We start from the raw sequence: 13,134 nt of genomic DNA, 5'->3' as shown, positions 1-13,134 counted from the left end.
AAAAACCGTTAAATGATGTATAGCAAGCAAAAGTATTATAAATTATTTAAGACCAATGATTTTAAAATTTAAAAAGCTAAAAATATACTTTTTAAAGTTACAAGATTAAACTGAAACTTATATAAAATTAAAGGATATAAAATATATAATTTAGCTTTTATATAAGTGTGTGGTTGTCTATTATAGCATTACACATTCTTCTCGTCCTTTCATCACCATAAAAGGAAAAAAGTTCCACCATGCAGCAATGTGATGGGCCTAGGGGGTTGTTGGGCTGAGTTTATCAAAGGAGGGATAAAAAGGGGAACCATCAGACAAGTAGAAGGCACGCCAGCTCATGAGCACAGTGAGCAATGTGGAGCATAATGGCACAATGATCAAAGTAATTAAGGGGTGTAACTAATCGGCAAACACTCTTAGAGCATGTTTGGCACAAAGCATTGAAAATAAAATATAAAGATTAATATTAAGATTAAGAAAACACATTAAATGAGTGTTTAGTATGACAATTGTTTAATATTTGATATTGAGCAAACTCATGTAGCTGAGATCAAGAGATATCACTTCTGCATGTGGTACTCTCCAATTCCCAAGTATATGAATTTGTCTAATTCCAAATATTAAGTAATCTCTTATTTAAATACTTTTGTTATATCGATTTTTTCAATCACAAACCTAATTTTTACCTTTTATTCTCAGTGATTCATACCAACAAGACTTTAGAGTATTGGAGGGAGCATAAGGGGATGACAGACGAGGCAATTAAGGAGATTAGTGTGTCTGTGAGGAGAGCCTCTGGAAAACCAGAATGAGAGGCTAAAACACTCATAAGAGGGAGTTCATGAAACATTTCAAAGGAAAGAAAAAAGAAACTCATGATACTCATATGATGTAACCCTCCATTCCACACACACAGAAGGGGCCAACTGCGGTACTCCGAAGTCTATTTCATTTCTATAACTTATTTCCACAGGTGGTTTGTCTTGATGGTGAGGAAATGATCTGGTTCTTAGTTTGTATGTTGCCTACTTTTCTGGTCTTATTTATAAGGTAAAGAGAGAAAATATTTTTTGATTCTATTTATAGAGCATTGAGAGAAATTTTTGAATGGATGTACAATTTTACTTCTCTTATTATTGTGTTGACTTTGTTTTTATGAGATATCACTCTGTTCCTTATTATAGGCCACTTGTACTGTAATATCCTAAATTAATTTTTAGGATTTATGTAAAAATATATATAATAATTTTATTATAATATTTAAAAAAATTCAAAAAAAATATTTTATTATTATAATAAAATAATAATATTTTAATATATTAAAAAAAAAAAGTCACAACTTTCCACCGAATTCGGTGGAAAGTTGAAACGTTGAAAAGGGAAGGAAGAAAATGGGGGGAGAGGAATTTAATGAGGGAAGAAAAAAATGAAAAGTAGTTGGGGAAATGAAGAATAAGAGAGGAAGAGAGAGAAAAGTGTGTGAGAGAGAGGAGCATACCGGTGAACCAGAGGGCAAGCTTTGAAGATATTTTAGGTACATAAAATTACTTTTTATCAAACTTTCTTTATAAATATTTCCTATATATTTTAAGCTTCCTATTTACATTATTATTGTAGTTATTAGAGAAAATTTTAAGACTTATATATGATCTACGTATTGAGTTTTGACAAAAGATGACTATAGAAATTTAGAAGTGAATGAGTTGCTAATTTTAATCGGTTAGATTTGTCCATTTGTTAGTTTTTAGTATTTAAATTAGTTTTTCTAGTTGAAAAATCTGGTATATATGATTTATAGTATATTTTTACCGATTAAATTCAAGTTAAGTAATTTATTTGGGTTGTTTGGCATATTATTAAGATTTTAATCGATTTAGTTTTATTTATTGGGTGACTGGAGGTTTTAAAATAATTATTGTAGCTAAAAAGTTTATTATTTGTGGAAATATATATGTGTGGTAGTTATACCATTAAAGTTTTTGATCAGATTATTTATTTATAAATACTTGAAGTATTATTGAATTTTTGATAGTTTGATTTTGAGGTTTAAACTTAAAATGAAATTTTTTTGAATTTAGAACATAATAATTTTATATTTAGAAATTGTGGAAAATCCTTTTTATTAAGGTAAATAATTTGGAGGTGGTAAATAAATAATTTGGGTTGTTAGAAATTTTAAGTTGTTTCTAAAATACTTAATAATTTTTGGGTTATGAGAGTTGCGGGAATTTAGAATAAAAATTTAATTAAATTAGAAATTTAACTAATATAAAGAAGTGTAATTAATTAATTAGTTTATATTAATATGTGTTTATATTAATTGTGTAGATTAATTATTGGTTGAGCGAAGGATTGACTTTGTGGTAATCTTTAGTATTGTTTTGGCGAGAGGTAACCACTTTCCACTTGTTATATGTGCTAATATGTTGTTTATGAGTATTTTGCTATTTTGGTATAATGATTTGTTATTTGAAACTCAGTAGATAAATTATATCTTTTGAGCTATGAAAATTATCTTGTGGGATTTTTGGAATTGTGATTGAGAAATTTGGAAAAGATATATGATTTATATCTTATGGATTATACTGGAAAAGATTGAGACATTTTTGTTATATTGTGAATGGTTAGTTGTTATTTGGATTTTGGATTGAGCGCTATCCTACCACGTGGTAAGGTCGCCATTGGTGCACATTGGTTGGCTTCTTCCTTCGTCCCTAGAGTAAGGGATAGACCCTTGTGGCTTTTTATTCGTCCCCCAAAGTGTGGGATAGGCCTATAATAAGGGATGAACCTTTGTGAATACTTAATCGTCCCCCAAAGTGTGGGATAGGCCTATAGGTCGGTTTGATCCCTTATAGTGAGGGATAGACTTATGTGGCTTGTGTGTTAGCCCTCTTAATGAGAGTTTGGATGATTGAGATTATTTGAGTATACATATGTGTATTTTCATTGGTATATAGATATTGAGGTTTAATAATTATACCACTTGACACCTCACGAGCACATGTTAGTATGTATGATGAGTTGGAAAGTTGGTTACTGAGGTGTTTGTCTCACCCCGTGGTTTAACATTTTCAGGCGATAGTTCAGGTGGTGGCCCATCAGAGAAGGCTCCGGAGGCATAGTGTGCTGTTATAGCTTGTATAGCCTCCCTGCTTTTATTCTATGTGCCGACTTGTTATATATTGCCACATAGGGCTCATCTACTATCATGATGTAAAAGAATACTTTTAATTACTACTATCTGGTATGATAGGGCCGCGATGAGGCTCGAGACATCTTAGACTCTGCATGTAACGCTCCTTTGAAAGTGTTAACTTTTGACTAATGAGCTCTATAGTTTATATTAAACTGATTTATCAGTTCGTACGTTTGAAAATTTAAGATTGGTTTGGGCTAATGGTTGAATGATATTTCTAGACTTTGAAAGTCCAAGGCCCAAGTGAACGATTGATGTGGCTCGTAATATAAGTTTATTTCTTTTAACCATGATAGCGATTTTAAAATTTTAAGGTTTCTTCTTTTCTATCATGGTTAATCATTAGAATAAATTGAAAATTTTGATCTAAATGGGTTTTAAAGGAACCGTTGTCACATGTACCCTAAAAGTTTGTTTCAAAATATAAGTCACTTGTAGAATAATTAATAAGCTTTTTCTAATTTTACCCCTATTAATTTAATAAAAAAATTAATTAATCTCTCTCTCAACTTTTTATTTCCTATGCAATCCATCCCCTCCCCCCCTCTCTCTCTCAACTTTTAATAAGAGTAAATGTGGGGAAAAAAACTAGTTAATTTAATATATTTTTTGGTTTGCGAGTTTAGGATACAAGTGACTTATAATAAGAAACAGAATGGTATAGTGTATATTAAATAGAGATAAAATTAAAAAGTTGTTAAATTTTAAATGAGAATTAATAAAATTTAAGTTTTTTCTTAGCTTGTATAAAATATGTTAGAAGTAATTTATAAATAGGAGGAGGAGTAAGTTGAAATATTAATCCAAGCCCTAATTCCCTCCTAGGTTGTTTCACTTTTGTTTTGAAAAAACAAATTCATACTCCTTAGGAGCACAGACAAACACGCACCCGCAAACACATATATTTAATTTTCTTTTTTGTTACAAAAAAAGTTTAGGTGAGTTGAATTCCGGGAACTCACCAAGGCAGTTAGATTCGAACTCACGATCTTGTGGGTTATGAGCCAACTCTTTACCATCTGGACCAACTCTTGTTAGTACATATATTTAATTTTTAAATATTCATTATAATTCAATTCTTACATATCCAATGTAAAATTTCGTCCCACTTCCCCACTTAAATTTGACCCATTAAGATTTTTAGTGCAATTCATAATGTCCTACAACATTAATTCACCATCATGTCGCTAACCTAACTTTCCATTATCTTTGGGGTTACTTTTTCCTGCTTTTCTTATCAATTTGATTAATTTGCTCCTGTTTTTCAAAGCTCTCATGGATGAGTATATGATTAGATATGACTTTTAGCATTTTCTAAATAAGTCTTCTTTGAAAGTTGGTGCATTGGGTTTTCATTGATATTATGGAACCAAATTTGAGTAGCTGATGATTGTGATTAAATAATCTGGATCGTTCAAATTTAATTAGATGACTTGATTTTAAATTTTTTGAATAATAAATTTATTTTTCAAAATAGTCATAAGATTCTATTATTTTAATATTTTGCATCTATCAAAATAAAATATTATTAAACATACAATAATTAAATTAAAAATTAAATATGAATGATCTAAAATTAATTTAAATGGGCAAATTAATACTCCCTCTCATCCATAATATAGAATGTTAGTTAAGTTTTATAACAAATCAAGAGATGTTAGTTAAGTTATTAAATATGTTTCAAATTAATAAAAGTTATCTATTTTACTCTTATTAAAGGATGTGATACAAAAATTCTCTCATATTTCTTCTGCATTTAAAATTCTCTCTCCTCCTTATGACAAGGGGTAAAAGTAAAAAAATATCATTAATTACATTGTCAACCTCTTATGCTTTGGATCAAAGTTTTTTCCCTAAAAAACTTTTTATATTAGGGAGAATTGCAATTAGGTTTCATCCAAGGGAATTAAATACAAAAAATCCCTTGAAATCATGAAATTATTTTGAAGTCTCAAGGGACTTTTTTGTAATAAATTTTATTTATTTAATTACCAAATTACCTTTCTTTTTTTTTTAAATTTGTGTTGACAACTGAAAAAGCAGTGGTTGACAATTTAGGGTATAATGATTGACAATTATCGCGGTAGGTTTGACAACACATATTACAAAATGTAACGCATAAGTTGTCAAACTTGTCGCGATAGTTGTCAATCCTTGCACCCTAAGTTGTCGATCACTGCTTTTTCAGTTATCAATACAAACTTAAAAAAAAAAAAGGAAGAAGGGTAATTTGATAATTAAACAAATGAAATTTATTGTAAAAAGGTTTCTTAGAACTTCAGAATAATTTTATGATTTCAAGAGACCTTTTTATATTTAATTCTCTTAGGTGAGACCTAATTGCAATTCTCCCTTTATATTTTGTACAGAAGGAGGAGCGAGTACTAAGTACTATTTTTTTTTACCCTAAACATCTAGGTCCTTTTTGGGGATTTTTCTTCAATTTTCTCGTTAAAAAATAACTATCCAAAAGGATTAAAGTGCAAATTAAACTTTTAAACAAAATAATTCATAATTATAAGTTAACCAAACTTTCTTGTACTTTTACCTTATTGCAATTGAAACGTAATACAGTCACCACAATTTAACGCTTTAGCCAAAAATAAAACAAAGAGTCACAAGATGTGAACTGCTTCTCATATTCATTGTCCAAGCTATAACCATCTTGAACACGACATATTTAAATATTCACATAGGGAATATTTTTTTCTGAAATTATTCCTTAGACATTTATGCAGATACTAATTGATATCGATGACACTTACGACCATAAACCTTAATTTTTTTTTTCCTAACTCAACAGGAAGGGAAGGGAACTCCGCAAGAAGAAGCAACCTTCTTGGCGCCAGGAGAGTTAACATACTGCCTCAGACTAGGGTTCTTGAGGTACCCACACAGACATGGCTTCTGCTCCTTCAGCTTCTGGCAGCACTGGCTCGACGGCGGAGAGGAAGACGTTATTGCTCCGATGCAGGGACTCAGAGCAGCCGGACTGCAAGTCACCGCCTCAGCCATGTGTGGCAGCTCCGCCGCGGCAAGGATCACCAGCACCACCGCTATCACCATCAGGCTCACACCCATCTTCTTCATCTTTGCCGTTACCCGGGCAACCTTCCCACCTTTCTGCGTGATTCACACGCACACTACTGTGATTTTAATTTGGTCTTTTTGTGCACTGATCAAGTGGTGAACATAGGAGTCATCTATGGCAGTTTATATAGAAAGCGAGAGCGTGGGGTTTGGTTTAGTGCGGTGGTGTGTTTAATTTTGATAATGGTGATATATACCCAGCTGCATTAAACACAATTTTTTATTAATTTCCCCTAAATTACTTATTTTAATATTGGTTAAATTGTATAAAATGTTCCTCAATTTTATGTTATATTTAAATGACTTCTTTAACCTTTAGGCCATACATGGGTCTTAATTTTGATGGATGGGGAATGGGAATGGGAAATTGGGATAAGGAGTGGGATTGAATTTTAAAATTATATTGGGTATGGAGTAATGTTTGGACAGAATAATTGCATTAATTTTATTTTTAAATTATTATAAGCTGTCAAAAGACTAGAAGAACTTCGTTATTAGAAAAACCCTTGTTATTTGGTGGGAAGGGAGCACATTTTGGCATGAAGAATCCCAATCTCAGGATTAAATTTTGATTACCACCTTCCTCATGGTATTTGCCCAATCCCAAGTAATAAGAACTATCTACCATACTAAATATTCATTTAGTGAATTTTCTCAATTTCAATTGCAATTCCTACCTTGGCCTTAAAACTTTGCAATGAACCTTTCTGAAGTCTTACATTTATGTATATAACTCTTGTGCTATTAGTTTTATTCATTATTTATATGCAAATAGCTTAAAGTTTAAATGGCATGTATGCATATGACTCAAACTTTGAAAGGGTTATGTATATACACAAAAATAATGTTTAAAAAGGTATAAAATTGATGGTTTGGGGTTATCTGCATAGCTTGAAAGGGTAGAGAGTTTTATTATTAGAAGTTTAAAAAATTAAGGAGCTTATCTGTACATAATTCTGAGTTAGGCTAGCTTTAATATTTGAAACTCGTTACGCTGTCTTTCTCTCTGAATACGTACTTTTCTAATCTCCTATTTCACGCACAAAAAAAACAATGTGATTACATTTAATTTTTCTTTTAAGTTGGCATTGACTGATGTCAACGAACTCTATACATTTCAAAACTTGATGTAAGACTTTCTTAAACTTCCATTGTCTTCATAAAAGAACCACTTCTACATTAATTAATGAATGTTGAAGCTGAGATGTCAGTCACTCTTCCATAAACATTTTAGAAGCCACAATGCCATTTATTAATTCAAAGATTTTTTTTTCACTTAAATGTGCCACGTGTCAATAAAACTAGCCTTTCTATAACCTCTCACTCATAAAGCTTGTCAATATCATAAACAATTAACACTACTACAATGAAGACATTTTACTTTTGTTTTGGATGACCTTTTACTTCTTATATTTGTCACTTATTTTCAAAGTACTCATCCACCTATGATCCATTGTGTTAGTACTTAATTCAAGACTAAATTGAACAAGGAATTTTGAACAATTTAAGACTAATTCAACTCAATTTAAGAAAAAAACCCTAAAACAATTCAAAACTAATGATGACAATTTAATACAATTCAGTGAAATTCCAACAAAATCAAACCAATTTAAGACTAAATTCAACAAGCAATTTTGAATAATTTATGACTAAATTCACTAGTTTAATCTAATTCAGCTCAATCTTAATAAAAATAAAACAATTAGCAAATCCAATTCCAACAAATTCAAACCAATTCAACACTAATTTTAGCACTTTAATCTAATCCAACTCAATGCTAACCAAAATAATGCAAATTCAAGACTAATGATAACAATTTTATCCAATTAATTAAGCTCAATTATTTAATCCAACAATTTAAAGCAATCCAACATATAAAAAACTTACCAAAATTTTCAACCTTACAATCCCAACCACAATTTTCAAGCTTACTCATTTTCAAAAAAATTTGCCAAAGCTTCCTTTTGAGATAACACATCCAAAAAAACATCAACTTGCTATTAAATAAACCTTTCAAGATCATAATAGCTATATTACCATTCTAATGCAATACCAACATATGAAAATTCTCTTAGACATTTTGACAAACACCTTGTGTGCATTAATATTCAAACAAGTTTAACAAATTTCTTAATCTTCAAATCTATTACCCAACCAATGTGTACAAGTTTAAAACTTTGTAAATACAATTCAAGATTCAGCAGCAACTTACACAAACCCACGTTCCATTTGCAGCACATATAGAATAACCAAAAGGAGGAAGATTGCTCTTAAACTTACCTTATTCAGTAGAGCTATCAAAGAAGGGAGAGTGTAGATGTGGCGTCAACTTAGAGGGGAGAAGAGACGACGCAGGTGAGTGTGGCTTTAACGGCGACCTTCTTTGTTTAGTGGAGTCGCCGACTTGGAGAGGGAGAATAACAGACTTGGAGGAGATGTCGTCGTCATCGTCTTGCAGAGGAGAGAAACGCTACACTGGAGACGTAGCTCCAGCAACCTTTGTTCGTTGTGGAGATGGGAAGAAGAGGCGACGGACTACGAGCATTAGTTATGGTCGCCGAGGGAAGCAGTAGAGATGGGAGGAAGAGGCGATGCAGGAATGAAAATGGGAAGGGAGGAAGATATTCGCGGGCTGCGCAGATTAACTAGGGTAATTTAAAAATAAAATAAAATCAGGCCCCTTCTCATTTGTTTTAATAAAACAGATGAGAAGGAGCCTGTTCTCCTATGTTTCATTAGTAATAGACGAGAACTTGTCGTCTGTTACTAAGAATAGACAAGAACTTCTCGTCTATTACTAATAGAACGGATGAGAAGGTCTATGTTCTCAACTGTTTTACACAACAGATGAGAACATGGAGCTTATTCTTGGCTGTTTTACTCAAACAGATAAGAATACTCACTTTTTCTCCTCCGTTTTCGTAAGCAGATATGAATGGGGGAGATACAAAGTATGTTTTCTTGTAATGTAATACCCTGAATCGTATGAAACAAAATGGGTAGCCATTGGTTAATTTTAACATTGCCTATTACTATTTTAGTTCCGTAACATATATGGAAGCTAGTTGGGGCAGAGGACTGCGTGCTAAATATATCATCTTAATATACTTTATCTCTTATATATACTAATTTATCTAATTTGTAAACTGATATATAATCTAAACTATTTTAAGAAAATCAGATCACATTTATTATAATCAACTAATTTATTTTATTTATTTATTCTATATATCCAATTAGAATTATATTCTCCTGAGTTACTTGGTATGAGTTTTGGTGCTAAACACATTATATTGATGAGTACTAACACCACCTAGATCTAATTTAGATAGTTTGAATTTAGTTTTTTTTCCCACTTTTATTCTTTTAAAAAATTATTTAAATATGTATAGAATTTAAAATCAAAATATAATATCTTAATTGTCAGTTTTTCAAAAAAAAATATTTGAAAATAAAAATAGATTTATGAACTGTTGAAATTGTTAAATAGTTGATATTTCCCTATAACGATGAGCACTGAAATGAAACCGGTTCCTGAGTTAGTTTGAGTCTTGTTGCCACGGATGGATGCATGATGAAGAGGATGCCATGGATGTTGCTCTCTCGCACGCTTCTTCTTCTTCAGTGAAGTGGAGGGTTTGCTTCTGGTATGTGGTGCGATTTATTAGTGCAGAGCAACTTAGGTTTGCGATTAGGGGGAAGAAGGCATAGCAAATTGAATGGGGAAAGAGCTTCCATGTTTGCAGCAGCACTCAACGTAGTGTTATTTTACACCCGGCAGGCCTTGTGGGGCTACCTCATTAACTTAACACAACACGTACTCCCTCCTTGTCAACCGTTAGTTATCCCAGCAGCAATGTCATTCGTTATGTAGGGATAAGGCTCCGGGGTTAAAGTTGGCATTGATATGTTTGTGTGCGCGCTTGATTGTATTATACTCCTCTTATTTATAAATTATTTCTAATATATTTCATACAGATTAAAATTTTTTTTGAAATTTATTAACTTTCATTTAAAATTCAACTTTCCAATTTTATTCTTATTTAATGTATACTATAACTTATGTAAATAAAATCAATACAATGATAAATAAAGGGTAAATTATACATCTGTACAAAAAAATTTTCTCAATGTCTTATAAATATAACAAAAAAAATTTTCTTTTTCTGCCCTATAAATAGGGGTAGAAGAGTATATTAAAAATAAACCATGTACTCCCTCTTTTTTTTTTTTTATTATAAGATTCAAATTTTTGAATTAGTATATTTCTTTTTATAAGATCCACTTTGAGTTGGTATAAACATTGAATGCATTTTCATTCATTTTACTTTTAATTAATATATTCTCTTATCATCTTTTTCCCCCATATATTCTCTCTCGTATTTTTTCTTACATTCACCTATCCACTTATAAATACAGGCATATTACAAAAAAAAATTTCTTATATATTTATTACTTTTAGCTATATATTTTTAACATCTCTTTAAACCACACAATTTTCTAGATATTTATTACTTTTCTAATTTGTCGCAGATTTTTGGTCTGCCAATAAGATAAATTTTGTGGGAGTGGTTTGGTTTTTTTTTTTTTTTTATAAAATATATTTTAGTTTTGTCTAAGTATTTAATGAGTTATTTTCAATGTTTACCATCACATATTCTCTTTTCTTTTTATTCATTTACTACATCTTTTACCTATTCTATTCATTAATAAGAATATATTTGGAAAAAAATTACATACCTTAATATTTATTATTTTAAAAGGATTTTAACTGATTTCTTTATGAATGTAAATTTGTTAAATTTATTGTCTATTTTAAACAGGAGGAAGTATGTTAAAAGTACTACCTCTTATATTACAAACAACTAGATCTTATCCTAGATCTTACAAATTACAAACTACAAAGTAGATATTGTATTTTAGTGCAAATTACATTACGAGCTAGATCTTATATTTAGAACTAAAGGTGGTATATAATATCACAAAACACAATATTGACATTATAACACAGTCTAGGTTTTGTAGTTTTGCACATTTTTTTTTTTAAAACTTTCTTAAATACGAGGTTGTGAATTCGGACCATGTATGAAAAATATAACAGAGTACGTAAGTAATGACAAAAAGAGATAATGACATTATAAAACAAATAAAATTTTAAAAAAGAAACAAACTGTTACGAAGAAGGGGAAGGGGAAAAAGAAAAATGTGGATACAAGAACTCATTATATTGTATTAATTATACCACAAACTACATGTCAGCGATCCACATAATCATTGATCAAGATATGTAACCAACTTGAACCTTGAAACACAGAATGAATATTCCCTAGAGGGAATACTTTTTCTGAAATTATTCCTTAGACAAATATACGACTCGATATTGATCAAATCACTTACTATAACTGTTCTTTTTTTCTTTTTTCTTTTTTGTTCAGCAAGTAGGGAAGGGAATTCCACAAGAGGAAACAACCTTCTTGGCCCCAGGAGAGTTAACATACTGCCTCAGACTAGGGTTCTTAAGATACCCACACAGACATGGCTTCTGCTCCTTTAGCTTCTGGCAGCACTCGCTCGACGGCGGAGCCGACGACGATATCGCTCCCATGCATGAACTCAGAGCCGCCGGACTGCATGTCACTGCCTCCGCCATGTGTGGCAGCTCCACCGCCACAAAGACTGTCAGAACCACCATCACCACCAGGCTCACACCCATCTTCTTCATCGCCATTACTCCTGAACAGTGCAAAAGTCAGAATTTCATAATGAGGGAGATCAAGATTAAAAGAGTATATACAATATAAAGTTTTCATAAATTTTGGAGTTGGGAGATACATATAACACATGTATAATGCAAAGAGAAACTTAAAAACTTTGGGGCCATAGCCTCTGCTAGTACCCTTACCCACCTTTTTGTGTTGCTTACACGCACACTTTGTTTTTGGTCTTTTGTATGCTGATGAAGTAGTGAAGATAGGAGTGATCTATGGCAGTTTATATAGAAATACGCATGATGGGTATGGGGTTTGAATTTGGTGCTTGAAGATGGAGAGGGAGAATTGGTTGCAATAAAGAGAAGAGGTCCCACATCGAGAAAATTAAAGCGACATTAAATTAAGTGTACAGCGATTAAATATAAGCAGTTGTGGGTTGATAATGTGCCTATTTGGAAACGTGTTTGAGGAGGGAAAAAGTAATTTATAGGTGTGGCAAATGAGTTTGTAAATTTAAAAGTTGTTTGCCACAGTTTTTGGCCAAACTACCTTATGAGTTAAAAATTACTTTTTTAAGTGTGATTGTAAAAGTACTTAAAACTTACTTATGACTTATACAAAAGCAGTTTTTTAAAATTAAAAGACATGTTTACCCTTATATTTATGATTTTTTTTGTTTTTCTATATATTCTTTGTGCTTCCCAATCAATTTTTGGTTATTTATTTTTAATATTCTTTTAAGAGAAAATAATTTTTAACAGTTTTTATAATATTTTTTATTTTTAATATTATTTTTCATTTTATGCCTACATAAATTATGTAGAGTATATCATCCAATTAATTATGTAATATTATTTGGTTCAAAAATTTTCACATTATTATGATTTCTTATTTAAATATATTTTATTCATTAAACATAACTTCTTCATATTATAATAATTTAAATTTATTATATTTTATAAATTCATATTTTTAATCATTTTTTATTATTTAATAAAAGTCATACCAACAAACTAACCTTACTTATTCAATTATAATCTAAATAATTTTTTTACTTTACAAACTAATTTTTATAAAACTCAATCCAAACATAAATTATAGTACCCAATTTAACTTTTACTTAATTTAACTTTT

At 30.7% G+C, this 13,134-nt stretch overlaps 2 protein-coding genes across 2 annotated transcripts; both read right to left on the bottom strand.

Moving 5' to 3' along the window:
* Positions 1–5,714: 5,714 nt before the first annotated feature.
* LOC114740417 (non-specific lipid-transfer protein 2-like) lies at positions 5,715–6,336 on the bottom strand. Its single transcript, XM_028928558.1, has one exon. The coding sequence runs from the start codon at positions 6,287–6,289 to the stop codon at positions 5,996–5,998; it is 294 nt and encodes a 97-aa protein (XP_028784391.1). The 5' UTR covers positions 6,290–6,336; the 3' UTR covers positions 5,715–5,995.
* A 5,195-nt stretch (positions 6,337–11,531) lies between these two features.
* Positions 11,532–12,276, bottom strand: LOC114740418 (non-specific lipid-transfer protein 2-like). Its single transcript, XM_028928559.1, has 2 exons — positions 12,196–12,276; positions 11,532–12,022 (listed from the first exon to the last, which is right to left on the bottom strand). The coding sequence occupies exon 2, from the start codon at positions 12,015–12,017 to the stop codon at positions 11,721–11,723; it is 297 nt and encodes a 98-aa protein (XP_028784392.1). The 5' UTR covers positions 12,018–12,022; positions 12,196–12,276; the 3' UTR covers positions 11,532–11,720.
* Positions 12,277–13,134: the final 858 nt, after the last annotated feature.

This window comes from Neltuma alba, unplaced genomic scaffold, assembly GCF_004799145.2.
Source record: "Neltuma alba isolate B1F8T4 unplaced genomic scaffold, ASM479914v2 tig00003144_pilon, whole genome shotgun sequence".
NCBI classification, from domain to species: Eukaryota; Viridiplantae; Streptophyta; class Magnoliopsida; order Fabales; family Fabaceae; genus Neltuma; species Neltuma alba.
This window is presented reverse-complemented; position numbering and strand designations above follow the sequence as displayed.